The following is a 26417-nucleotide window of genomic DNA, read 5'->3' as shown; positions in this document are numbered from 1 at the left end:
TGCTCCTGCAGCCATATTGCTTCCAAGCCGCCGCGGAGCGCGTGTTAAGATGGCTGTAGTCAGTGTTACATCTCGTTGATTCTGCGGCTGTGCGGCACGCCTTTTGTGACTTCCTGTGGTGGGACGTGGCTAATACTTAATGAAACAGGGCACAAGCGTCACTACAGTATCATTTGTTGTATACTGTAGCTAACAGAGGAATTATGTTGGCGCGTGTTCGCCGCTAAAAGGCATCGTCGAGTCACGTTTGCGCTCTATAGATCAGTTTTTTGTTTCTTTTAGTTCACTTGTTTTGTGGACATAAAACTATAGTACTCGGGTGTGCAGCTTCAGATTGACATAAATGTCCTCCACCAGTTTTATTCTCATCTCTTAGCAATTAAATTTCTATTTCACACGTTCAACGGCGATGTGCATGCCAACGCTTTTTGCGCGCATGTAAAGTGCTATGGATTGTTCTTCCAATCCCCCGCTCCAATGCAAGCAGTTGATCTTCCATGACGAGTAGACCGTGAGCCTGAGATCACTACATTCTCTCTCAGCCTTTGCTCATTTCTTTTAAGACTGCGATCTCGTCGAGGGGACCATGGCTTGTCTGCAGTTTGTCTTGTGCATGTTCCTCGATGCTCTGGTCACAGAAATTTGTGACGGTGTTGTCTTCCTCTGCAAAGTTTATTCATTCACAATTACAGCTCAATATTTAGGAACAGCTTTAATAAGAGTACCTGATACGGTGCATATCTACATATATTTCGACACATTACCTTCCTTCATTGCCCCTGAAACTTACACTGGGATGTCATCAACTTGGTGCAACTCTTTTGGTGACTCCTCGGAGAACTCTGCGTGCGAAGAACGGGGGATAGGAGCTTTCCTCAGCCTCGTAGGTGTCCGGTATGCGAAAATGCTTCGGACTGCCGTTCACTTCAATTTCTTCCTTTCGATTCTTCTTGTCCTCGAGGTATCGCGTGGGATTGCCCTGAGAGTGGCGTTTTGTTAGCACTGCAGAACAGGGAACGCAATGGGAAGATCCGACAACCACTACTTTGATACGCCTGGCTGTTCTTCGCACAGTCGAACTGTTATTCAATACAGTGTGCAAAGGTTCTACAATGGAAAATAAACACACTACGAAATTTACCTCGCTCAAGCGCGTGTTATTCGTAGGCGCGAAGTTCTTCCGGCCGATTCTGTGCCGATCTACGTGTCTCGTAATTTTTGCCCGTCGGAATGCAGAAAAAGGCTTTGCCTGACTCTGTCCCGTTGCTGCACAACAATCAGGCATGGTTGTTCGTAGTTCCTCAGCTCTCTGAGATGCATTTCACGTACAAAAAACACGAGAGCAGCACACGAACGTACACGCACATGCGTCCCAGCTATTGCGTTCCCCGTAGACCCGGCGGGAGGTTGGAAGCAAAGAGGAGGAAAACGCACCACGTGACGCGTTTCGGCGAATGAGCGAGGCGGCGGCACGGGGAAAGCGAATACGATACTCTTCCCCCAGGTACATTGACTCTAGCACACGTCAGACGGGAGCGACCTATGAGGAAAGGCGAGACAAATATTACAGAAGGCCCGAGTGAGATGTGACCCTTTTTCCAGAACAATATAAACACAGCAAAACAACAACTTTATTTTGAGATGATGACAAAAAATGCCCCCGGAAAAAATGTTCCCCGGAACAATCACTAGAGTTGTTCCTGGTGAAGAGATTGCATGCAACCAAATTGTTTTGCACCCCTCTTTTAATGTATTTTTTCGTGGAAAAGGTGGGGGACGGGGGAGGTTTATAGAACAAAACGGTGCGTGCGCGCACGTTCAAGGAATACGAACGTGGTGCGGAAGAGAAATGAGATCTTTAATAACATATATCAAACACAAAAGCGAACTGTATGCGCAACCGCAGTCAAAAAGTCTTTCATTGTTTGCGTGCCGCTTGCATACTCGGAGCACAAGTTTCTCAGACGTTCGACAAGTTCGAGACGTACAGTTACATACCTAACACGCTTTTCAGGCGCCGCTCCGTTCTCACTTCTTGCCAGTTTTCCTTGCACAGTTGCTTCTTCTCTCTGAAGCGTTTCGATGAGCCTCCAGACGGTGCATGGGGTGTTTGTGCCCCACGATAGACTCTATGCGACGGTCCAGGCCTCGCACTTGTTGTTTGTCTGGTGTCCTCTGCACAGGGTTGCCTCATGAACATTCCAAAGGGAGGGTGGGAACACCGGGGCGCAACGCCTCACCCGGACAGTGCCATCTTGCCTGGTGACCCTCCTGTACGTTCCGGTAACGTAAGTTACGTCGAAGTAGTCTAAGAGCTCCACGGCCTCTTGCGGGCAGGTGCTCCTTAGAAGGCCCCTTCCTTCTCCGACGTCCTCAACAAACAAGAAATAAGACGAGTCCGTCTATCTTCCCCACGAATAGCCTGAAGTCGACGTCATCTTGTCTTCACCTTGTTGTCACCTTGTCTTCGCGTCTTCGTGAAGGACATAACCCACGGCATTGATGGCTGCAGGCTCAAATTCCGTCATGACTTCTTCCGGGTCTGGGTTAACACCCAAACGTTTGCACGCGTTCACTGTCACCCCCAGGAACTGTTCGTAGCTTTCCCTTGTCTTGTTTTCCATGAGCGCGAAGACTGCTGGAACTACACTCTGCCCCAGAGGTACAAGTACGAAGTAGAGTTGCCGAGACCAATTAGGCGCCAGGTCAATGTTCCCATCCATGAACCACAGGTCGCTCCGTGCCAAAAGCCTCAGGCGCTCAGGAGACCCAAAAATCAGCAGCCTCCCGTTAAGGGTACCCTCCCAGGAGGGTAACTGGATGATCGCTGCTGTCGAATGCTTCGCTTGATGCTTTCTACACTCTTTAGCATGCCCTTCTCCTCCCTTGTAAGGTCTTCCGTGCACTGAGAAATCACGGCAGAAGGCGGTGCCACTGTACAATGAGATAGTTCCTTGATCTTCTTCCGGGCCTTCCTCACGTAGATTTTGCAGACGCCTGGAGGATGATTGTGAGGGGTGGTGACTGTTACTTCACCAGTAGACGCTATTGCTGCCCCTTTGCAAGCTCCCGTCCTGTGGACACAGTGCCAACGGGTATCAGTCTTCAGGAGCTTCTGCTTGGTGTACTGATATCCTTCGAACGCAAAGCATTTATCGCCCTTTGCCGTTTACAGAATTTCCATTCTGGTGATCTGGAATATATGTAGAAAGGTATTTCCATGGGTGTTTAGCCTTTCCACAGTGTGCTAACAAGAAGTCTGGATCCCAATGCTGACAATACAATGACTGAAACAATTAAGATAGCTAAACGCATAGAAGGTACAACTTACCTAAGGGTACCCCCAGGGAGCTAGTGGTCGCTGCCAAGTTACCACGGTCCAGAGGCAGGTACGGTCATGCGTGCAGAACTCGATGTGCAGATCACGGCACACCGTGCTATGCTTTTAAGCAGGGCGCCGTCCACTATTAACGGGCGGAGGCTATGCCGGGTTAACCCATTTTTCTACGAGGCAACGCCATAGCCCATAGTGCCCTGCTGAGATTTTTTTCCCTTTCTACAATTGAACCATGGTCCTTGCAGCCAAGGTGAATGCACTTTACTTCTTGTTACCCCGCGCTCCTGGCAAATCCCTTCACAGTAGGATATATTTTATCCCTGCCATGTATCCACAGATCTTAATTGTGCCTTGCTGAGCTTTTCTCTTTTGTTTCACAAACAAACCTATGGCCCTTGCGAACAAGGTTGATGACCTGAGTGAGTTCTTTGACCACTTTCATGGGGACGTTCGCCGAAACAGTGAAGCTGGCATGGGTTTTCCCCGCAATACAATTTTCTGTGCCATGGTTCTACGACTAAATGTGAGTCGTCGACTCTTCGTTTGTTATCTTCTAAACCAACATCTGGCCTCTGTGGCCAAGGGAAGTGACCTTCGTCCACAGGCCTTCGCGTATTGGAGAACACTTGCTCATGGTTTAAACGCTTATCACCGTCCTCATGTCCCTCCTCTTTGTCGTCTTTGTTGTTTTACCGGCTCTCTCTTGGTATTATTAGCCCTGCTTTTTTTTTCGAAGGGGCGCAAATAAATCGCAAGGAGAGAAGTTGGCCCAAGACGCACTATCTCCACGTTGCAGCATGTCGCAGAATAGGGTACCTCCTGTTTGTCGTCTTCTTTCCTCCTTTTCTTCTTCTTTTCTTTTTATGTGTGTGTCTTTCTATCGCTTGCTTCACAACCTCGCGCCTACTCTAGTGATGGTTACGGGAAACATTTTTTCCGGGGGCAATTTTTCCGGGGAACATTTTTTCTGAGAACATTTCTTCCGGGGGACATTTTTTTTCGGGAACATTTTTTCCGTTTCCCGCTGTCCGGGTACGGATAACGAATACCTGAGACAAAAGCCAATGGTAGCAGGTTCATACCAGGCAATGTAGTCCGGATAACAAGTTTTCCGGCTTACCTAAATTCCGGATAAGCGAGACATGGCTGTAGTTGAAAGTGGCACTCTGGAGGAGAGTAATTAGTTACAGTTGTTGATTACGTTCACAATAACTGGTTGCTGTAAGTATAGCCGTGCGTTGTCAGGATGGCGCGTTTAAGCCCCACCCTACGTGTGTTCCTAATGGATGCAATAGCAGGCCGCATCGCTCCTCATCGCGACAAGTAGTGCACCGACACCGAAACTATAAGAGCTCTACAGGCGGCACCTGATGGCGCTGCAAGATAAGTTTTGGTCCCACCGTCGGCACTCGCTGACTCTTTCCGGCACACCTCCTTCAGTATAGTTTTTTTTTCCGCCGGAGAAACTCTAACAACAACAACTTTATTTTAAAATGAGAAGTGGGGAGGTTCATCGCCAGAGGCGATACTCTACCCCATTGCTGGTGGGGAGGTGGGGAATAAAATAATGAGCCCCTTCACAATAACGATCGAAGTCCGATGGTGTCCAGAAATGTCAGAGAGCTTTGAGCGCACATCGTTGCTGGGCTGGATTGGGCAAGGCACCAAGCAACTTCGATAGGGAGAAGGGGCAAAGAGTCCAGCTGATTAAAAGACTCGAAGAGTGCGGTTCGGGAAGGTTGGTAGTGGGGGCAATGAAGAAGAATGTGCTCCAGATCCTCAAGAGCACCACAGTGGCAGCAGGTGAGAGAGTCAACTTGTCTCAAGCGGAAACGCCACTGAGCTGTAAAGGCCACCTCGAGTCGCATTCGGTGGATTAATGCAGCATCTTGACGAGAGGTGTTTCGTGGCATGCGGAAAGCGTGCGTTGGATCAACTCTGCTCAACATAGATGGGGGGAGATTGTCGGTTGTCCATTGGCGGGAAGCCAGGGGTGTCACGAGGCGTCGCAGAATGGAACGGCGGTCTCCTCTCAGCAGAACAATACTGGTCCGTTTCCGATACGAGAGTGCTGCTTCCGATACGAGAGTGCGGCGCTGTCGGCCTGCTCGTTCCCCACGACACCACAATGTGCTGGAACCCACTGGAGAACTAGCCTGTGTCCTGCTGCGTAGACAGTGTGGTAAGCCATTAACACATCTGTGACTAGGGTGCGGATGGGCCTCGTATGCCGGAATTTTCAATAGCTTGAAGTGCACGTTTGGAGTCTGTGAAGACTGCCCATTCCGGCGGGGTAAAATCAGCGATGTGTTGTACAAAGAAAATGATGGCATAGAGTTCCGCAGTTGTTGAGGAGGTTGGATGTGAAAGGCGTCGTCCTTGCACTACGCCTTCGGATGGTATGACGAATGCTGAGGCGGACTTATTGTGCGGGATGCGCCATCTGTATATGCTGCCATAAATGTAGAAAACTTCTCGTCTACCAGAGCATGAAAATGGGCTCGGAGGACTTGAGGGGGGACCTGATCTCTTCTTTCCAGAAGGTTCGGAAGGCTTACGAAAGTCGCCGGTACCGGCAGAGACCAGGGGCCTTCTGGCCATAGAAATCATAAGGAGAGACTAGAAGCAAAGGCCTGAGGAGGAAAATGGGAGAGAGCAAAGGAGTTGAACTATGGTGGGACTAGAATGAATGGGTGTGTTTATCGTCTCATTCAATGCATGGGGCGCGCGCGGGCCCCGCTGTGAAGCGAAGCACGTGACTCTCAGGCCTGCGCTCGTAGCGCACCACGCGGATTCCTGCTGAACTATTTCATAAAATGCATTATTGGCAATTGCATTTATGTGAACCATTAGTCTTGCACGACATGCTTCCTTGTAGTCTTGTTGCCGCATTCTTCACCCCCACGCTGTATAGGTCACGTGACACATATGGTGGCCAGGTTCGGGGAGCGAGCCACTGTGTGCAAAGATCATGCCGAAGAAGATATCTGAATGCTACGTTGAACGGTCGCATGCACGCGCTTTGGCTAGACCGTCGCGCGCTGCTCGAGCGCCGATTTAACGGTGCGTCCTTGTGTCTATGCTTTTTCTGAGTCAGAACAAATAATAAGCCGGACCGCGAGAAGCGGCGGCAACTTAAAAAAAGTTTCGAAATGTTAGTTTGCACTAACTTCACTAGTACAGTCGTGAGTGCATATCACAGGGTGTCCAGAATAACTATACAAGTGTCATTTCATTTCAGAGCTAAAAAAATACTGACGTCTTTCCCGCGAGACTTGTGTTGCAAAGAAGGCAGATCTCACAATGAAGCATCTCTTTGCAACACAAGTCGTGTTGGAAAGAGTTTTCGTTTTGTAGCTGTGTTTCTGACAAAGCACTTCCATAGTTACGCTGGACACCATGTACATAAAAACGTGTTGTTAAGCCATATGAATAAGTTGTTGTTGAAGTATTGCTTTGTACGATTGTCAACATGAATAACAAAAGGTTGGTTGGTCTCCATTGGTAGTTTTCCTGGATGTTGGCAATACACAAAAGGGAGACTGGGGTTTTTCCTGGGTTTTCCTCAGACGCTTTCAGACATATGTCGGCACAGTTCCCTTAGAAGTCGGCCCAGGACGCACATTCCCCCAGGGCGTCAGTCGTGACGTTGCCCACATACGTGAGGCCGACAACGGCAAGCCCTATCACCACCACCACCACCACCACCAAAGGGAGACAATTGTGGATCATATGCCAAAAATACTTCTTTCTTTTTTTTTGCAATATGCCGTGTAATAGTTAGAAGGATCTCGTAATAGGAGTTACCCACAACCAATGGAAGGTCAACAAGCTAGTAAGTCATTATACAATTTATGCGTTCAAATATTGTCAGGCTGTCAGGTAACACAGCAGATAGCCCGTGCTGTGAAGTATACTAGAGCACACTGTGAAGAAACACGTAGATTACCAGGGTAATTTCGTTTATTTATTTGTTGTATTTTTACAACTAACTAAACCTCCAACACGAAATATGGATTCAACGGCAATTACACTAATAAAGATAACTAAAAAATAACATAGCTTCCCGACCGGCCGGCCGTGCCCACGTGCAGAGCGCGAGCTTGGCCAAAAAAGCGAGCGGCCCTTTCCATTGCGACATCCTGCCGTGCAATGACCACTAGAACGAGTGTATGAAGAGAAAGATGCGCGCTCTGAGTCTAGAAGCACTAGTGCTATCACGTGATGAATAGTTGCACTGGGATCTCTTAGGGGCGCCTCAATCACAGGCCTTGGTGGGACTAGAACGGAGGGACTTTCCTCCTCAACGGGAAAGCGCGGGCTTCGCCATATTGTAGTAGCCGAAGCCGACCGGAAGTGCATGAGCGCCAGATAACCAAGCCAATCCACAAAAAAACAAAAACAAAAATGGCAGCTAGTGCAGGTACGTATTCGTTTTTCTGCCTCCCGAATGTGCCTCTCCAAATATTGTACGCTGCAACGTCATGCTAGCCTTTTATGTCAGATATCGTATACCTGTTTCAACCGCAGGTTCTGCTAGCATGACAAATAATGTCTGTAAACGTGTACGCTGCGTAATTTCTTACGGGGATGGAACGTCAATGCTCAAATTTTCAGTGCGTGTTACCGATATATCTTGGTCTGTGCAAGAAGTTTAGGTATTGTAAGCTACTCTGTCATATTGAAAAATGCATGAACGGTGATCTGGGTTGATATGTGACCTCCATTGAGCTCGGCGTTCTTCACTAAGCAGACACACAAACACAGGAAAATGGGAGGCCTAGCTTAAAGGTGATAGGTGCTGTCATTGTTGTAGCATAAATTTTGAGTAAACGTAGGACACTTGGCGCCTAAATATTGTATGGCGTGTAACGAACATGACTGATTGAACTCGTTTATTGGTCTTGTCGTGACCTCCGCCTCACTGGTTCATGAAGAGCACTTGTTTTGTCATCTTGCGCATGATGTAGGCCTTCTGGGATATCTCTGTTATCTTGCGGAACAGTTCGTGCAGCTTCAACAGCAGGAATGATCTTGAGCTTGAATGAGCTTCCACAGCATGATCACTTTCACCAGTGAGATGATATGTTCGGGCTCAGAGCTGTAGTTGTCCAATAGATGTTCTTGATCTATGTAGTGGACTTTATGGTAGAGTTATGCTACATTGTTTATGACAATGTGATTAACCAAAACAGAGTTCTCATTCATTTTGACTTGAAGGAATTTCACCGCACGTATATGCATGTAGAGACTGTGTTTTCAAATCTGTTGCTTGCGCTCTCTCATTTTCACATTTTCTTAAATCCTAATTTCACCGGCTGTGGACACTGGAGTCATCTGCTCAGGAATGACATGAATATGGCACCGTGCCTCGCAAACAGGTGAAAGCGCTTCATCACCTTCAGAAGAAGGTATCGCCAGAGTGTGGAGCCAAGCATAAATAGTAAAGCTTTGTACCACAGTACAACTAAACAGTTTTCAGTATTTGCTTATTCATTGTAATACCTATTTCTAGGTGCACTTTACTGTGTGCTACAGTAAACATTTAGTAACTGCAACAGCCAGTATCCAGCACTTCTTGTTTGAGCAAAGCAGTAATTCGACTAGTGGACTGCACTCAACACAAGAGTGAATATCCCTGTGCACCATGGTGTGTTTGAGTTGACCATAAGTTTCAGCTAATGTAACGTTTGACTGAAAGAGCATTCACTGTATAATGCTCGAAATTGAGGTATTGATCTTGAACTTGCACGTTAGTTACACCTCAGTCATAGCTATTGCATATCTCTGACATTAGTACTTTTCTGGAACTGTTACTTACTTGTACTATGATAAAAATCTTGATTATTACTGCCTACTCCTGCCAGAGGTGACAAGATGTAATTATGTAAGTAAGAAAACAAATGTAAGTAATTATTTTCTTGACAGGCATCGTGTGTGTACACGACCTCATTCTTGCTCCAAGATTGCTTTCATCTGTCCTGTTGTTCAAAGGCCATACCACTTTTTGCATATGAAATAAATTGTAATGTACCACATCTTGTTCGAGTGTCATTCCTGCATGTTTCATGGACAAGTGTAGAATGAACATCATGGACCCCCGACCAGTTGCAAACGCTGCCAATACCCCGAAAGTGTGTAACTCTCTGCATCACAAAATGAAATTAATATACTACCGTGCTGCTGTCCTGTTTCTAGGAGAAAATAGTGGGGATAGCACCTGGCTTCAGCCATTTCTTGTTGTGGCTAAAGTAAAAGCAGGAGGGCTCGAAGTGTTTGGGACATATCCTTTGATTCTGAGAAGGATGAAAAGACTGCTCAGATACACTTTGAAACCTGTAATATTGACAGAAGTACGACCTATGGCACCTCAACAATTCCCATCGCCTATCAATAGAAATAATGATTTGATTATTTCTATGTCTCCAATAAAGGTGTTAGGGAATGCTAGTGAATAATGACAGTCACTTGTGGAAAGATACTCCAGATACGGCAGAATGTCTTGTGTGACACCTTGGAAGCGCGCATGACATGGGCATGACTTGTGCCCGAAGCACAAACATAATTCGGGAAGCAAAACTCCAGAAACTGTGCAGCAAGATTCGCAAGTCCACCAGCCAACACCAAACACCTTATTACAAATGAAGAAATGCTGACATGACAACAACACCGGAAATAGTGGGCATTGCCGGTGTACATTGAAGACCAATATTCACCACGATCCTGCGGCCTGGGAAGCTTCCTTGCACTGGCTTCAAAACTGTAATCCACATCTCCAGGAAGCAGACCATTACATTAAAAAGAAAGAAAGTCAGAGCCCCAAAGAATTCTCGGCGAGTTTGTGCTGTGAGGTACCACCTCTTCCCCGGGGGCGCCGAGCCCGTAAATCATTCCAATTCACATTATGTAATTTTTCTGCTGTCTTTGCTATTCCAGTGACACTCCCCTTTTCATGTGTTGTCTTTTCAATGTGTATTAATTGTGTAAAATGAAAAGAAAACAAGTCGTCGCACCCAAAAGTTTAACATAAGAGTGACGGGCATAGAAATCATAAGGAATCATCCTTATGATTTCTGTGGTGTCAGGGCCCCATGTCTTTAGCAACGACAGAATGCACCTGAGGCGGTATGTTTGTTTGTGCGCTTACGAGGCTCTTCCGGGAGAGACAAATATTTTTCGGCTGTGGCGGCAGTCCCACAAAGGAGGGACCGCCAGAATTACCATCCCCAGGGTCAAACCAGTCTTTCAATCGTTTCATTACTCCGTCGGAATTTCCCCTAATTCATCATGTTCTAACGTTCTAGTCAAGGATGTCTGGTCACTTTTTTCAGCCGCATTGTCTCTTGTGATGCAGCGAGCGTCAAAGTCGCACTCCGCGTAATTAGCTTTAGCCGATAACCGCGGCCGGCTGTCGGCAATTCCGGAACCGAAACTCTGGTAGCTTCTCCTTGCACTCAAGGCTGCCTTTCCTTTTTAAAACAGGTGATTACAGCACGGGAAGGCCGCAGTATTACTTACTTCACGCTTATTTTATGCTTACTGCCATTTATTTCCTCGTAAATTGATTACAGTAACAATATTCACCATTGAAACCGAGCTGCCAAGGACAGCGCGCAGACAGCACTGGCACATGGCAACACTGGCCGCCACAATATGGCGCATCCCTCGTTTTCACGCAGAGCAAGCGCCACCTTTGCTTCTAGCCTCTCCTTATGATTTCTATGCTTCTGGCGGTATAATGTCCTTAGCTATGAAGCCAGTGAGAGTCTTGCGTGTCCTCTGCACTATATGCTCAATAGAAGTCGCTTTCAGGGCGGTATCGAATTTTCCTGAGGAGCGGGTGACGGGGAATGTGAGCACGCAAACGTAGGAAGTGCCGAGCCGTTTCACGTTCACGTAGAACCTCAACCGGGAGTTCACCAGCTTCAGCCAGTACTTGCCGTGTTTCAGCAATTCTTGGAACTCCGAGGCATCGACGAAGGCTTCGAGCAAACTGGGACCGAAGTGTATTTAATGAAGTTGTTGATATCCTGTGCAGAATAGGAAGGCTGTAAAGCACAGTCACCCTCACCAATGCCGCGTGAACCGCGAGCAGGGAACGCTGATCACAGCCCCATCCTGAGCCAGAAAGATGTTGAATTGCGGGGAGCCATCACTGCACTTTAGTTTCAAGGTGTTTTATGTGGCGAGCCCAACGTAAGTCCGAGTCGATTACCACGCCAAGGAAGCGGTGGAAGCGTACCGGCTCAAGCCTCTTGGCACCAACCCAAAGAGGGAAATTGGTCATAGCTTTGCGCGTGAAAGCGAGCTCGACGCATTTTTCGGCTGAAAGGTCCATTCCAAGGTGCGTGAGGTACGTATGTACGTTATCTAAAGCGAGCTGCAGACGGCGCTGTATGGCTGGGCGTGATTTTCCTACTGTCCAAAGGGCGACGTCATCTGCATACACGGAAAACGACACTTTGCGAGGAATTACTGATTGGAGGCCGGCCATCACCACATTAAAGAGTGTCGGACTGAGAATACTTCCTTGGGAGACTCCTTGATGAACAGGATGCTGAGGGCTTTGGCCTTGGGACGTACGGACAGCGACAGTTCGGTCCGTAAGGAAGTCTTGGAGCCAGATGAAGAGCCGACCGGATACCCCAAACGAGCGCAAGGCGTGCAGCACACAAATGTACGAGACGGTATCATATGTGCGCTTGATGTCGAGGAAAACCGATAGGACGATTCACCGATGGGCACGAGCATGTTGGACTGTAGAGACTAGGTCGAGAACTGGATCCATGGAGCTCCGGTGGCGACGAAATCCAGCCATTTCTTGAGGGAACGCACGTTGTTTTTCGAGCCACCAGTCGAGGCGATGCAAAACCATTCTCTCCATCAGTTTTCACATACAGCTTGTCAGGCTCACCGGGCGAAAGGAGGATAGGGCATTTGGGGGCTTGCCTGGTTTCAGGATGGGAACAACCAATGCCTCCTTCCAGGTAGGTGGTAAAGATCCTTGTTGCCAAGACGTAATATACACATGAAGGAGAGCTTGGAGTGACCGCCCGTCAAGGTTTCGCAGTGCGGCATAGGTGATTTTAGCGGAGAAACTCTGAGTTGGCGAACTACATTTCGTGCTGTTCTTAGGTTGAATATGGGCTTAGTCACTGCCCGAGACTGCTTCGTATTACCCACTGTTCTTGAACGTTAGTTTGCCCTTGAAGACAAATGGTATATTAGTAACTAAACTTACTGAACTTCATTATTAAATATTACAAACCTTCCATGCCTGTTTTCAGCACGCGATGAATATTGTCTGTCCCGTCTGGTGTAGTTTCATCGCATCCATCGCATTCGTCCTCGGTAGCTCAGTCGGTAACGTGCTGCCTTGCTGAGCTCAAGATCGCGGGTTCGTTCCCGGCCCTACTACGGTAGTAATGTGGGGGAGGTAAACATTGCTTCCAGCACCGTGTGTCGGAGATTTCCAGCGCACGTAAAAAAAAAACAGACAGTCCAAATTATCCGCAGTCCTACCGTGCGGCACGTGCAACATGTCGCCACACTGCAGCGCAGACAAACGTTACGTGTAACATCACCAGTACCATTACCACTGATCTCTATTGTATAGGCTGGATCGCGCATAGGGTGCTCGACAGCGGTCACCGACCGCCATATTGGTGGGCCCAACGCATTTAGTTGTCTGCATTTAGTTCAAGCGGGGCTGCCCGTATTTTTTAAAATTTCCTTTAAATTAAAGGGCATGTCATGCCAGTTTGTTGCAGCTTTGAGTACACTTCACACGGGCAGAGAAAAATTGATAAATTGTTCACAGGTAAGCTCTTTACTTCGAGGAAAAATCTCTTTAATCGTATCGCGCATCTGACAACTGGGACTTGCTTACATAGCTACTTCGCTGGTGCCATTACGTACTAAGAAAATATGTGTGGCTGCTCCTATAAATCTCAAAACCATGTATTTTCTATAAACAATGCGCTTGTGCTATACAGGTTCCCCTCACAGTCGCTCAGCTGTGCCGAAGAAGCGGATGCAGAACCTGCGCCAGTATGCCAATTTGTTCCACTGTTCTTTTAATTTGTGAGGTACGGTGGAAGTAAATAAACTGCTGTGTTAACCTCGTATGTGCAGTCGCTCCTACAGCGTGTGTGATAAGTCATGCATGTGCATGCTAGTTGGTGTTTCCCCTTCTTGGGAAAACGTTGGTTCCTTTTGTTGCGTCGGACACCTTGCAAAGAACTTGAGCGACGAAGCGGTGACTATGTTCATTTATTTACATAGGACCAGGACGGTCCTTCATACAAGATGATTTTTCCGTGGGTCAGACATTAATTAAAATTCAAACAAAAACACCAAGTCTTTTTAGAGCACAAAATATTAGGGTCCATCCCAAAACTTGTACCACCAATCAGCGGTAATCACACTCTCTCCAGAACGACTGATTCGCAGTCGTTAATTAGTACAACAAATCAAAGCGTTACTGCATCCTCTCCCGAGCTTCGTATAGGCACATACAAACATACACACGGATTCAATAGTTACGAGACCCCAACCTAATTCTCACGTCAAAGTTCCACGAAAACCACTTAAAGGATTAGGAGGCTGGCCCGGTATCAAGGGCAGCGTCCACAAATCTCTGTAACAAAGACCGTCGGGAAGGACGTCTGCCTTTTCTTCCACAAGGTTGGTGCCACTGAAGGTCGGCCTGGCTTCGTGTCTTCGTGTCGCATAATAGGACAAATACGCAGCGTAAACAATACACTGGAGTATATCGGAAGCGACATACAAACAACTAAAGCGTGCAGCTTTGGGGCCACGGAGCTGTGCCTGACACCCCCAACGCAAGTGTGATGCATATCTTATAATAAAATGCAGCACAATTAAATACAGAGCACAGCTGCAACTTCGGAGCAGAGTTCACAATCGGCTACAGTTCAGTCCGTTCACATGACTCAAGGTGCCTCATCGTCGAGACTCATCATTTGTCATGACCGGAGTTGCACGTTCAAATATAAACCTGAGCTAGCAATGTACTAAGTAGAGCACTCAGTGGCGGTTGTCAGTCTGGACAGGGCGTCCGCGTTGGCATTTAATGTTCCCTGTTTATGAACGATAGTGACGTTGAACTTTTGTAGAGCCAGGGCCCATCGCGTCAGCCGAGCACTGTGTGGTGTCGTTAGCGTCAAGTACTTCAACGGGTTATGATCTGTTATTATGGTGATCATAGCACCAAACAGCCACGTCTCTAGTCGCTGCAGCGCCCAGATAATAGCGAACGCTTCTCGTTCTATGGTTGCCCAGCGGGTCTGGGTTGGAGACAGCTTTCTGCTCAAGAAAGCAATAGGGTGTTCTTTCCCATCATCCGCCAATTGTGACAAACATGCCCCTACTGCGTAATCAGAGGCATCGGTGGCAAGAAGGTAGCCCTTTCCGGGATCAGGAGCGTAAAGTAGAGACGCACTAGCCAAACACCTCTTGACTTCACAGAATGCCTTTTCTGCTTCTGTGGTCCAAGGTAGTTTTTGCGGTATACGCTTACAGGTTAACTGCGTTAAAGGTAACACCACCCCCGAGAAGTTTGGCACATAATCTCTGTAATAATTGCATAGGCCTAAGAAACTTCGTAGATCCTTTTTTGTCTCAGGTCTAGCAATTTCTTCTATTGCTTTGATCCGACCAGTGTCGGGTGCATGAGTGCCAGACCCAACCACATGTCCCAAGAAGTGCACTTGTTTCTGTGCAAATTTACACTTCGTTACATTTATAGTTAAACCAGCATCTGCTACTGCGTTAAGTACCTTGCCAAGATGCCGTATATGGTCTTCCCATGTCTCTGAGAATATAGCAACATCGTCAATGTAGGCGCATGCGTAATCACGATGAGGTAACAAAACTTCATTAACGACTCTTTGGAACGTGGAGGCGGAATTCCTTAGTCCGTACGGCATTACGCGCCAAGCGTACTGTCCTTGATGCGTTACAAAAGCTGTGCAGTGTTCTGCGTTCTTCTCCAAAGGAATTTGCCAGTAGCCTCTCAGCATATCAATGACGGTTATGAATTTTGCTCCAGCTACTTGACAGAGAATTTCATTAGCTTGACTCATAGGAAAAGCATCGGGTTCGGTGATGGCATTTAATTTCCTATAATCAACACATAGACGCATTCTCCCGTCCTTTTTGGATACACACACGATCGGATGTGCATATTTGCTTTCAACGGGATAGATTAAGCCCCACTCCAGCAGTTCATGAATCTGCTTCTCTACCTCCTTCCGAAGTGCCATTGGTATTCGATAAGGATAGGCCTTCTGCGGTTCTGCACCGGTCTTAACATTGATTGAATGGTATCCTATTTTACATCTTCCTGGGGTCTGCCCAAAGACATCTTTGTACTTGTTGATAACTGACCTTAGTTCTTCCAATTGCTGATGAGTCAAGTCATCTGTAGTCAGCGTTAGCTCCTGACGCCCATTTTCTCTTCTAGGAACCCATTCTACTTTCCCAAAATCATTATCCTCGTCAAAGATAACGCCTACCGTGTTCGCTTTTGCATAGTATGGCCTGAGTTTGTTAGCGTGCACAGTTTTTCGGTTACCATCTTCAAACTCAATCAGATACGAGTATGGCCGCGTGCGCTCGAGGATCGTCGCGGGACCTGTCCACTTCGGTCTTAGTTTGTCCCCATTGTTGTCGTCAAACCAAATAACTTGATCACCGTCAGAAAACTGTTTATCCCTAGTGCGTAGGTTGTAGTGCCTGATACTCCGTTCCTGACTCTCGGCGACTGCCGCGCGTGCTCTTTCATCAGCGACATTGATCTTATGCCGGAGTTCTGCTAAGTACTCACTGGCCGGTTTGTTCAGCTCATTTGGAACGGTCCAGTCTTCCGTCCAGGTCTTTTGTAGTATAGACAGCGGCCCATTCGGAGATCTTCCGTACATCATTTCAAATGGGGACTCCCCCGTTGTTACATTAGGGACCTCCCGGTACGCCCACAGTAAGAAAGGCACGTGTTTATCCCAGTCTCTACCGTATTCCTCAACTACGTGGAACAGCATGGATTTAAACGTCCCGTTCCACCGCTCAACTAAGCCGTTACTCTGAGGGTGGTCAGGGGTAGAAAATCTGGGTGTGGATCCCATTCGCTCTAGAAACTCCCTTGTGAGCTTTGCTGTAAAGTTCGTTCCGTTATCGCAGCATATGATTTCGGGTACGCCTAACCGTGCGAAGATTTCAAGTAGAGCACAACATACAGCCTTGGCCGTCAGTGTTCGCAAGCATACTACCTCGGGCCACCGAGTACAAAGATCGACTACACAAAGCGCATACTTATGTTCCTTAGACGACGGCGGATCTATTGGTCCTATGCAGTCCATATTAACTACTTGGAAACGTACGCTAGGTCGTGCAATCGGTGTTATCGGTGCTTTGTCCGACCATCGAGCAGGAGACTTAATTTGGCAACCATGGCAGCTTTGACAATAGCGCTTTACCTCTCCACTAATTCCAGGCCAGTAGAAGGAGCCCTTTATTCGCTGCAAAGTCTTTTTCTGTGACAGGTGCCCAGCCCACGGTATGTCGTGCGCTAACTGCAAGACTTCTGCGCGCTTTTCCTCCGGTAGGACTAGTTGTTTACAAGTGTGGCCGTTTATGCTGTCCTGATGATAAAGTAGGCCATCTATGATCGTCATACCATGCGTTCCCTCATGCGCTTGATCCCATGCGTCCGCTAACGTTGGGTCATTCTTTTGTAGTTCTATGAACTCCGCCCGACTACCCTGCCTTTCGGTGTTCCGACTCTGTACCACTTGCAAGCTAGAGATGCGCGGTGCCAGGTCATCCTCTTCGACAAGTCCGTTGTCTTCCTCATCAGAGTTTATATCGTCTACTTCTGTTAACAGAGTATCCCTGACTACTGTATCATCTTTCACACATTCTCCTTCATTAGGGGTAACGGATGGATCAAACGTACGCCGAAGCTGCTCATACACATCATATGTTATTAGCGCAGTGGTGCCCTCAGCTAATCTGTCAACTAATGCACACAGGAAGACGGGATCGGCTTGTTCCGACGATACATATGTGGTGCTCATAACCAATCTGAGAGGTACGTATGCCAACTCGGCCGTTTTTACTTCTCCAAACGCGCCTATTAGTTTTAACGTAGATCCAGATGTATCATATTTGCTCACCGATGACCTCTTTATCACTGATATCTCCGCTCCCGAGTCCACATATGCAGTGAACGTGCTGCCACTATTTTTTAGTTGCACCTCCTGTAGCTTATTAAAGTGCAGCTTGTCACTACCGTCTGCCGGCTCGTGGCTTAATTTCCTATCTGCTATAGGTACAGCTACTCGTGCAACCAACACATTGTCCTCCGGCACAGTAGCTACACTGACTGCATTTGTTTGCGCTTTCGGTTCTTTTTTTCGTTGCGGGCAGTCCTTCAGAATATGATCAGGGGAATGGCGCCCATAACAACCCCCCTTCTTGGGTCTCGCTCCCGCGTGAGACGTGTTAGGTCTCAAGCTGCTGTCCAATTTAGCTTTGCTACTGACAGTCTCACGATGCTTATTAGGAACAGTGTTTCCGCTACTATTCGTTTTGCACTTGAGACTTTCATCAAAATTCTCAGCCATCTTTGCCAGGTCGCTGGGCTTCAAAAGACCTTCACCACCATTAAGGATTATATGCGCCCGCGCTTCTGGGGTTAGGCATTCCTTCAAACGGTCCACTACCATCAACTGTTGCAGCTCTTCCATGCTTTTCACATTACAGCTGCGCAGGTAATAACTCAGATAGTTTTCTATCCTTACGGCAAACTGATCCCAGGTTTCCTTGCCACTTCGCCTGGATTGCAGGAAGAGATGTCTGTACTCAGCCGTCGATAGTCGCAGGCCCTCAAGAATTTTGGACTTCAATTTATCGTACTGCGTTCTCTCTACCGAAGACAGTCTTGTCAGTAACGCTCTTGCTCTCTCGCTAAGCAGCGGCAGCACCAAACCGGCCCGCCATTCTTTAGGCACATTATATGCTTCTAGAGTGGCTTCCACGTCCTCAAACCACCCGGGCACGAGCGACTCCTGAGTCGGCATTGGCGAAAGTACGCCCTTCAACAAATTTGCAAATTTGAGCATTCTATCTTCCTCCCCACTAGTGACCGTCGTACCCCGATGGGCACTGGCTCCTTCCAAAGCTAGACGCTGTGATTCTACTACCAGCTGCTGGCGCTGCATTTCAATCTCGGCTAGCTTAATCCTCATCTCCATCAATCTCATCTCCTCACTCCCTGACGTCATAGAACTAGCCTCACTAGGAGCCGTCTCCGCAACCACCACCACCTGGGACTCTTTCTGCTGATCCTCCATTCTCAATTCGTTACCTTTACCTCTACTTCGTAAGTTATACCCTCCGGTCATCACTCATGATAAAGTCCGTAACGAATAGAGGCACCCACCTGTGAACCTTTTCACTCCTCTGGGTAGAAACAGCAATCCCAACGACGGTGCGACAACCTTGCTGCGTTCCGCGACGTTTCTCCTCTGTGAGACTTTCTATTCGGCGTCCTTCCGAGTGGTAGCGACGGATCGTCCGATGGCGATGCGGCAGATGTAAACCCCGATGGTCCTAGACGGCACACCCGAAGCCAGCACGGTTCGTCTTTGTGTCCCACGGCGATGCAGCATAGTCCTCTTCAATGCAGCTCACCATCCATCCTTGCAGAAAGTCCAGCCGCAATCCTGTCGACTGCGCCAGTTGGTTTTTCCCCTTCTTGGGAAAACGTTGGTTCCTTTTCTTGCGTCGGACACCTTGCAAAGAACTTGAGCGACGAAGCGGTGACTATGTACATTTATTTACATAGGACCAGGACGGTCCTTCATACAAGATGATTTTTCCGTGGGTCAGACATTAATTAAAATTCAAACAAAAACACCAAGTCTTTTTAAAGCACAAAATATTAGGGTCCATCCCAAAACTTGTACCACCAATCAGCGGTAATCACACTCTCTCCAGAACGACTGATTCGCAGTCGTTAATTAGTACAACAAATCAAAGCGTTACTGCATCCTCTCCCGAGCCTCGTATAGGCACATACAAACATACACACGGATTCAATAGTTACGAGACCCCAACCTAATTCTCACGTCAAAGTTCCACGAAAACCACTTAAAGGATTAGGAGGCTGGCCCGGTATCAAGGGCAGCGTCCACAAATCTCTGTAACAAAGACCGTCGGGAAGGACGTCTGCCTTTTCTTCCACAAGGTTGGTGCCACTGAAGGTCGGCCTGGCTTCGTGTCTTCGTGTCGCATAATAGGACAAATACGCAGCGTAAACAATACACTGGAGTATATCGGAAGCGACATACAAACAACTAAAGCGTGCAGCTTTGGGGCCACGGAGCTGTGCCTGACAATGCTCTTCGTGCACAGCGCTTCGAATTTCTGTAATGAAATACGCTGGCAGCTGAACAACTGCAACGCACTCGTGACAATAATGTTATTTTAAGATAAGGAGTGGGGAGTTTCATCGTCAGGGGCTATATTCCACCCCATTGCTGGTGGTGATGTGGTGAATAAAATAATGAGCCCCTTCACAATAAGGGTCGAGGTCTTACTGTAGAACACACACATGGACACTCGTAGAACATAATACGATAATGGAAAAAGTCAAACGAGACCCATACAGCACCAAACCATACAATAACAAACCAGAACCGTGGAACACCACACGAAAACCGAACAAACGAAAACAAACAAAAAATATAAAAACGGAAGTACCTTACAATAGCAAACAGCGTGAAACCTTTCTGAGCAAAAATAATTAATTTTATAAGTTGACATTCACCTAATTCACCTTCATGCGTATGCTCCCCGTGCACGACACTTACGACCCCCTATTCGGAGTACAGACAGCGGAGAAGAAAAAGAAGGCAATTACCATTAAAAACTACAGGAACACGGCTGAAGCACGTTTGGAATACATCAGCACACTGATTCCTACGAAAGATGCGTGCTAATCAGCAATGGGGAGCGTTTAAAGCGCAATAAATACTCCAAATCAAATCGCTTCCCATTGTTTCCTATGGGAGCAGCCGGAGCCAGTGGGCCCTCCGGTTGCCGCACCTCTCTCCCACGAGCCCCTCTCCTATGCGCGATCCAGCCTTTACACATAGAGATCAGTGACCATTACCCTTTGGGCAACGTGCCACTTCCTCTTGGCACTCACTCAGTACCATAACCATTGTCATTATCGCCTCACGCGTGCCTCATGCCACACGTAAAATTCGCTTTGGACTGGTAGCACCGAAGGAACCATGGTCGAACTCGATCGCCTGCGTTGGTCCGAGAAGACTGACTTCTTCACCATCTGTCTGGTCAGCTGCATCAGTTTGGGAAATCTCTTCCAATTCCCGCTCAGCGTGTACAAGCAGGGAACCGGTAGGTGTCACAGAAGCCCCGCTCATAGTCAAGAAGGTACTTCTTCAAAATGTTGGAAAGACAAGGGCTTACCTTGGCTGTTAGTGCTGTCTTTTCCCGTTGCTTAGCCTCTGACGATGTGCTATGCCCTGGTGATATAACACCAGGATGAATAATTCAGTGCGGATTAGGGGCGGATCTAGGGAGAGGGTCTGGGGGTCTTTCCTGACCCCATCTCAATTTCTGTCGCAGCCATGTGCCTTAATTGATCGTAGTTAGTGTATGTAGCATGCTGTCCTATATCAGACCCATCCTATATCAGAAACATCCTGGGTCCACCCTTGGTGCGGTCTATCAGCATGTCTTCCAATTGTCTTTAGCTGATCAGGAATATTGAAGGAATGGCTGTTACTGGGATAACGATTTCCAGTAACTTATAATGCTCTCGCCCTCCTCGGGTCCATGGGAGACGCCGCTCAAACAGCTTCCCCTTTACAGGGGTTACAGATACAAGTAAAGCGTGGCAAAGCATTTCGTAGCCTGCCATGACATGGACGCATGTATCTCAAGATTCTGTCCCATCGCAAAACAAACCGAAAAGGCATGACTTGTTACAAGACGCATAGTCTAAACGCGTGTTATGCAAGTTCTGCTTTGATCTGCCTTCGTGTTGTTTGACGCAAAATGAGGTACGAATTTGCAATTCAGCGTCGTTTCTTATATGTACTTCTGTTTCGAAAAATTAATCATAGGAGCGTTCTTATGGGTGACCACCTGTAAATTTGAAAGCAGTAGACAGAGTTTCACTCAAACCAGCTCCCGTTCCATAGTGGTTAAGATGACCGCTTTCCATGCTGAGACTGGGAGGTGACACGGGTTCGAATCCTGTCACCGGCTGTGCTGTCTGAGGTTTTCCTTGGGTTTTCCGAAGACTTTCCAGACGAATGTCGGCAAAGTTCCCCTTGAAGTCGGCCCAGGACGCAAACTTACCCCTCACTCCTTCCTGCTGTCCTCTCTCCATCCGTCTACGTCTGTACGCCGCTCATAGCCACAGTTGCTTCGCGGCGTTAACACGGAAATAAAAAAATAACATAGAAAAGTTTCACTCAAAAATATACGGAATCGTATACGAAGACGGGAGTCAAGTCCTGTAGATCACATAAACAAAATACAGAAACCGACACTGAAGATTTTTGTTTAAGTTTAATTTGTACAAGCTTTCGCGTGGAGGTCCACGCTTCCTCAGGTACCTGAGGAAGCGTGGACCTCCACGCGAAAGCTTGTACAAATTAAACTTAAACAAAAATCTTCAGTGTCGGTTTCTGTATTTTGTTTATGTCAAAAATATACTATGAAATTCAAATATTTGATCTTGTCTCATTTGAAAATGAGACAACATAGCAACAACGACAACTTTATTGTGAGATGATGAATGGGTAGTTTCATCGCCACGGGCGATACATTATCGCAACATAGCAAAATTAGTTAGCATACCAAGCATAGCATAGTTAGTTCTTGCAATGGAAAAAGCAACGTGAAGTTCATGATCCCCAATACAATCTTGAGTCCAGTCTACGCATGCTGTGTCTAAATGGAACGTTGTCGCGTTATGCCAGGTGCATGTCCTTACCTGCGTAAATTTTCTCGTCAAGACAAGGGTACCAAAACAGGATACATAAATCCAGCTAGATAAGTAAACAATTGAAATGCAAACTTACTTTCGCATACTGCTAGACTAATTTTAAAGTGCCACAAAAAGTGAAAGAAAAGTGAAAGTGAACAAAAGGTTAGAGTGAACACAAAACTAAAGCTGAAGAATCGCACACTCTGGCTTGATCCTATGATGTATGCAGAACTGGTATAGAAATAAGAGGAAGGAAGAACAGAAAAAAAAAAAAAGAAGAATCAGAGAGAACGTAAACAGTGAACATGTGCACAATTGAAGGTAGTGATGGGCGATAGTCATCCAAACACTATCGATAGTACTATCGATGGTTGAGATGACCACTCATTTAAGTATCGATAGTTTTGTTCAAAACTATCGATGGTTTCACCTATCGATAGTAAGCTGGACACATACCAAACCCGCTTGCTGCAAAAATGTAGAAGTCACTGCTTCGAGTTATTTATCAATCTAATCAAATACCTTTATTTATAGTTACACAGCAGATATCTTTCAAATAGTTTCGCACCGTTAGCACGAAAGAAAAAAAAAACTATTATATAAGGAGCCGAAAAACGGACGGGAACTTCTGCTCTGCTTTTAAGCCAACAAAGCAGAAAAAGAGATTTCGTGGGTTGTTGTGCGCTATGCGTATGGTTAGTATTATTCAGAGCAGCCGCATACGCTGTCAAACTGTTACTAGTTTATGTTACTATCACAGTAATACGGGTTTGTGACAATTAAGGGCCACTAATTCCTCCTCAGAAATGCCAACTTTATAGAAGTGTGTAGATGTATACTCCGATAGTTCATATTTCGTGAACTTCATATTTTATTTCCCCCCCCCCCCCCCCGCGAGAGGTAATTATCAATGACGAGCGAAACGCGATCGTCGAACTGCATGCGAAAAACAAGAATTCATACGGTTTTGTTCCCGATGGAAATATGTTCACTTTTAAATTGCGAGTGACTAAACGATACTTTGCATGAGTGAAACGCGAACTCATACGTTTTTTTAAAGAAGCATGAGTAAATTTTTAAATTCGTAGTCAACAAACTATTGAGAGTTTGCAGGAGTGAAACGCGAAGTCAGAAAGTTTAGTTTTCAATAGAAACCTGCTCAAATTTTAAATTTTGAGTGAACAAACTATTGAGAGTTTCCAGGAACAAAAGCGAATTCAGAAGGTTTCGTTCTTAAAAGAAACTGCTAAAATTTTAAATTCGCAGTGAGCGGACTATTGATAGTTTGCTGGAGCGAAACGTGAATTCAGGAGGTTTCGTTTTCAAAAGAAACATGCTGAAATCATAAATTAGAAATAAATAAACTATGGATAATTTGCAGGAGCGAAACGCGAATTCAGAAAGTTTCGTTACCTGCTCAAATTTTAAATTCGAAGTGCAGATAGTTTGCTAGAGAAAAACTAAAATATAATATCGGATTGAGCGAACTATTGATAGTTTGCAGGAGCGAAACGCGAATTCAGAAGGTTTCGTTTTGGAGAGGAACATGCTAAAATTTTAAATTCTGAGTGAACAAACTATTGATTGTTTACAGGAGCGAAACGCAAATTTCGCATAAAGTGTCATTTTCAAAAGGAACAAGCTAAAACTTTAAATTCGGACTGAATAAAGTATGAAAAGTTTGCAGGCAGAAGCGAAGTGCTGGACTGGCTTGGCTTAAGCGACGTGAAGCTCAGTGAAGTGCACAACCGACGCATCAGGCGCACCAGTCACCATACTATCGATAGTCCGAAAAACTATCGCGATACTATCGATATTCCGGTTCACTCGATAGTTGGACAATCGATAGTCAAAAAGTATCGATAGTATCGAATGTTTCGATAGTATCGCCCATCACTAATTGAAGGCATTACGCCTTTGAAAACTGAGTGCAAAAGGAACAAAATGCATTGAATCCTCGGTGTTTGACCCGAAATGCGCCCAATATAATGAATATGGTCAATGAAATGGAGCAGCGAGAGTTGAACCCGCTCCCAACGGATATGTGTTCTGGAGATCCTGCCGTTACACCTGACTGGCCAACTGCTGGTACCTTTTCGACTGCCTCGTTTCATTGAATTGCTTTGGGCGAAATTCAGGCTATGTGTTGTGTCATACTCTGTGTTTCTTCGCCTCACCTTCTACTGTGATAATGAGTATGGTGGGCGGATACATATTTTACAAATTGCAAGATGCGTTTTGGGGGTTGGTGCCTCTTCGCTCTTTTGACCCGGGCGCGCCGAGCCCCAAAGGTTGGTGTCAGTCTCTTAGCGGGACTTCCCGGGGGAGGCGGCGCCCCCGCTAGTTCATGTTCCGGGGGTGCAAGCCCCCCCCCCCCCCCCCCGCAGTCGGCGCCTATGATGAACAGCATAAGTGTTACAAAAAATGCGTACGCCTCCCGTTTTCAACAAATCAGGGCGAAGACGATATCATTCAAGATGATGGTTGGCTAGGAGCATCCTACGCGGTGAAGTACATTTCTAAAAGTGTATTGTACTGATTACGAATACGAAGCGTCGTCAAGTGTCAGCCTCAAACGTCTGCACAACCTTGATAGCGATTACCTGCCCGAAACATGCCAGTCGTGGCTAAGCATGCGCATGTTTACTCGGAAAAGGTTCATTAAGCTTCCCTTGCTTCGCCTTCCACGAAGGGTCCAGCTTTTGCTTTTTCGAAACCGTGAGCAAAAATTTGGAGGCAGCAGATAGGTCTCACTTTTACGAAGCGCCCAGTGTGTCAGCATCGCGTGCTAAGACCAGTATACACCGAAGTAAAAGCAACAAAGTGACTTACTGGATACGGCATCCGCCCATGTAAATGGAATCGATGATAGATAACCAATGATAATGAATGAATGACGAATGACATAACATGATAACCAATGATAATGAATTAATTACATTACGGACTTAACAAAGACTTAGACAAACATAGAGCAAGGACACACGCGAGCTGGTAGTTACGTACATCCATGATTTGGATTTTCGTTGTTTTTCGCTAATCTCAGGGTTTAGTCATGGGTGTACTCATTGCATCTCCAGCGCTTATCACACTCCAGGCACTCTTTTTCTCTAGTACACCCCCCACCCCACCCCCGTCCGTATACACTAGTTTCTTTCCTTACACTCTCTTTCTTGACTGAATGATTTCTGTGCTGTCCTTCTTGTTATCAATTCGTCATCAACACGCCTCTCACTGTGAAATAATGCTGCTGATACTCGTCTAACAAAATTACGAAGTGATACAATTGTTCCTTTGATATACCACACTGTTAAAACAGAACTTCACCACATAGCACGCTTCTATAGCCAACAATCATTCAGAATGATATCATCATGTGTCCTTGTTTGCCGAAAATGGGATGAGGCGCCTATCTGGGACACATTATGCATGTCCCAGATAGGTTCCTCCCTCTGTTTTGAACAAATCATGAGACAGAATAATATCATTCCGAATGGTGGTTGGCTAGGAGCGTGCTATGTGGTGAAAGTTCTATTTTAACAGTGCACTGTTCTGATAAGGACACATTTCAGGTGTTGCTGATTGTTGCCTTGCGACGTAAAGCCACTTATCAACATTTCAGGTGCTTTCCTGCTGGTGTACGTGTTTACAATGGTCGTGGCCGGCACCCCTTTATTCTTGCTGGAAGCACAGCTGGGTCAGTTCAGCTCCTGCGGCCCCCTGCACGTGTTCAGTTGTTTTCCTATGGCTAGAGGACTAGGGCTGAGCATGCTGCTAGTGGCCTTTGTGCGCGCCGTGTTGGGATCCGTGTTGCTGGCACAGCTGGTGCTTTATTGCTACAGTTCCTTCCAAAGCCGCATTCCCTGGATGGACTGTGACACCGCTTGGGGAGCAGATATAGAGACATGCTTCGTTCGCTCCACTGGCATCGTAAGCATCTGGCATATTTGATACTATCACATATGGAACGTTCATTGTCAAGATGCGTGCCTCCAGCCCCAGTACATTTATACATGACATTTTCGGGTACAC

The 26417-nt window shown here is 46.7% G+C and overlaps 2 protein-coding genes and 2 long non-coding RNA genes across 5 annotated transcripts in view; 2 read left to right on the top strand and 2 right to left on the bottom strand.

Annotated features, from left to right (window-relative positions):
* Window positions 1-433: 433 nt before the first annotated feature.
* Window positions 434-1395, bottom strand: LOC135395429 (uncharacterized). Its single transcript, XR_010423079.1, has 3 exons — window positions 1142-1395; window positions 791-979; window positions 434-663 (listed from the first exon to the last, which is right to left on the bottom strand). It is a non-coding gene; the product is annotated as an uncharacterized LOC135395429 (long non-coding RNA).
* Window positions 1396-7606: 6211 nt separating this feature from the next.
* On the top strand, window positions 7607-9375 carry LOC135395428 (uncharacterized). The gene is made up of 2 exons (XR_010423078.1): window positions 7607-8748; window positions 8853-9375. It is a non-coding gene; the product is annotated as an uncharacterized LOC135395428 (long non-coding RNA).
* A 4998-nt stretch (window positions 9376-14373) lies between these two features.
* Window positions 14374-18711, bottom strand: LOC135395659 (uncharacterized). The gene has a single exon (XM_064626754.1). It carries the CDS (start codon window positions 18709-18711, stop codon window positions 14374-14376), a length of 4338 nt encoding a protein of 1445 aa, XP_064482824.1.
* A 1910-nt stretch (window positions 18712-20621) lies between these two features.
* LOC135394267 (sodium-dependent dopamine transporter-like) overlaps window positions 20622-26417 on the top strand; it is a 43190-nt gene continuing 37394 nt past the window's right edge. For both annotated transcript variants that reach the window (XM_064624947.1, XM_064624946.1), the window contains exons 1-2: window positions 20622-20782; window positions 26008-26315. In XM_064624947.1, coding sequence (XP_064481017.1) covers window positions 20659-20782; window positions 26008-26315 — 432 coding nt within the window. In that variant the 5' untranslated portion in view covers window positions 20622-20658. The remainder of the gene's footprint in view (window positions 20783-26007; window positions 26316-26417) is intronic.

This window comes from Ornithodoros turicata, chromosome 5 (genome assembly GCF_037126465.1).
Source record: "Ornithodoros turicata isolate Travis chromosome 5, ASM3712646v1, whole genome shotgun sequence".
Lineage (NCBI taxonomy): Eukaryota > Metazoa > Arthropoda > Arachnida > Ixodida > Argasidae > Ornithodoros > Ornithodoros turicata.
Note: the sequence above shows the minus strand (reverse complement) of the source record. Positions and strands in the feature narration are given on the sequence as shown.

Excerpts from the sequence above, each read along its gene's own strand:
- LOC135395659 (XM_064626754.1), bottom strand. The coding sequence starts at position 18,711 with ATGGAGGATCAGCAGAAAGAGTCCCAGGTGGTGGTGGTTGCGGAGACG.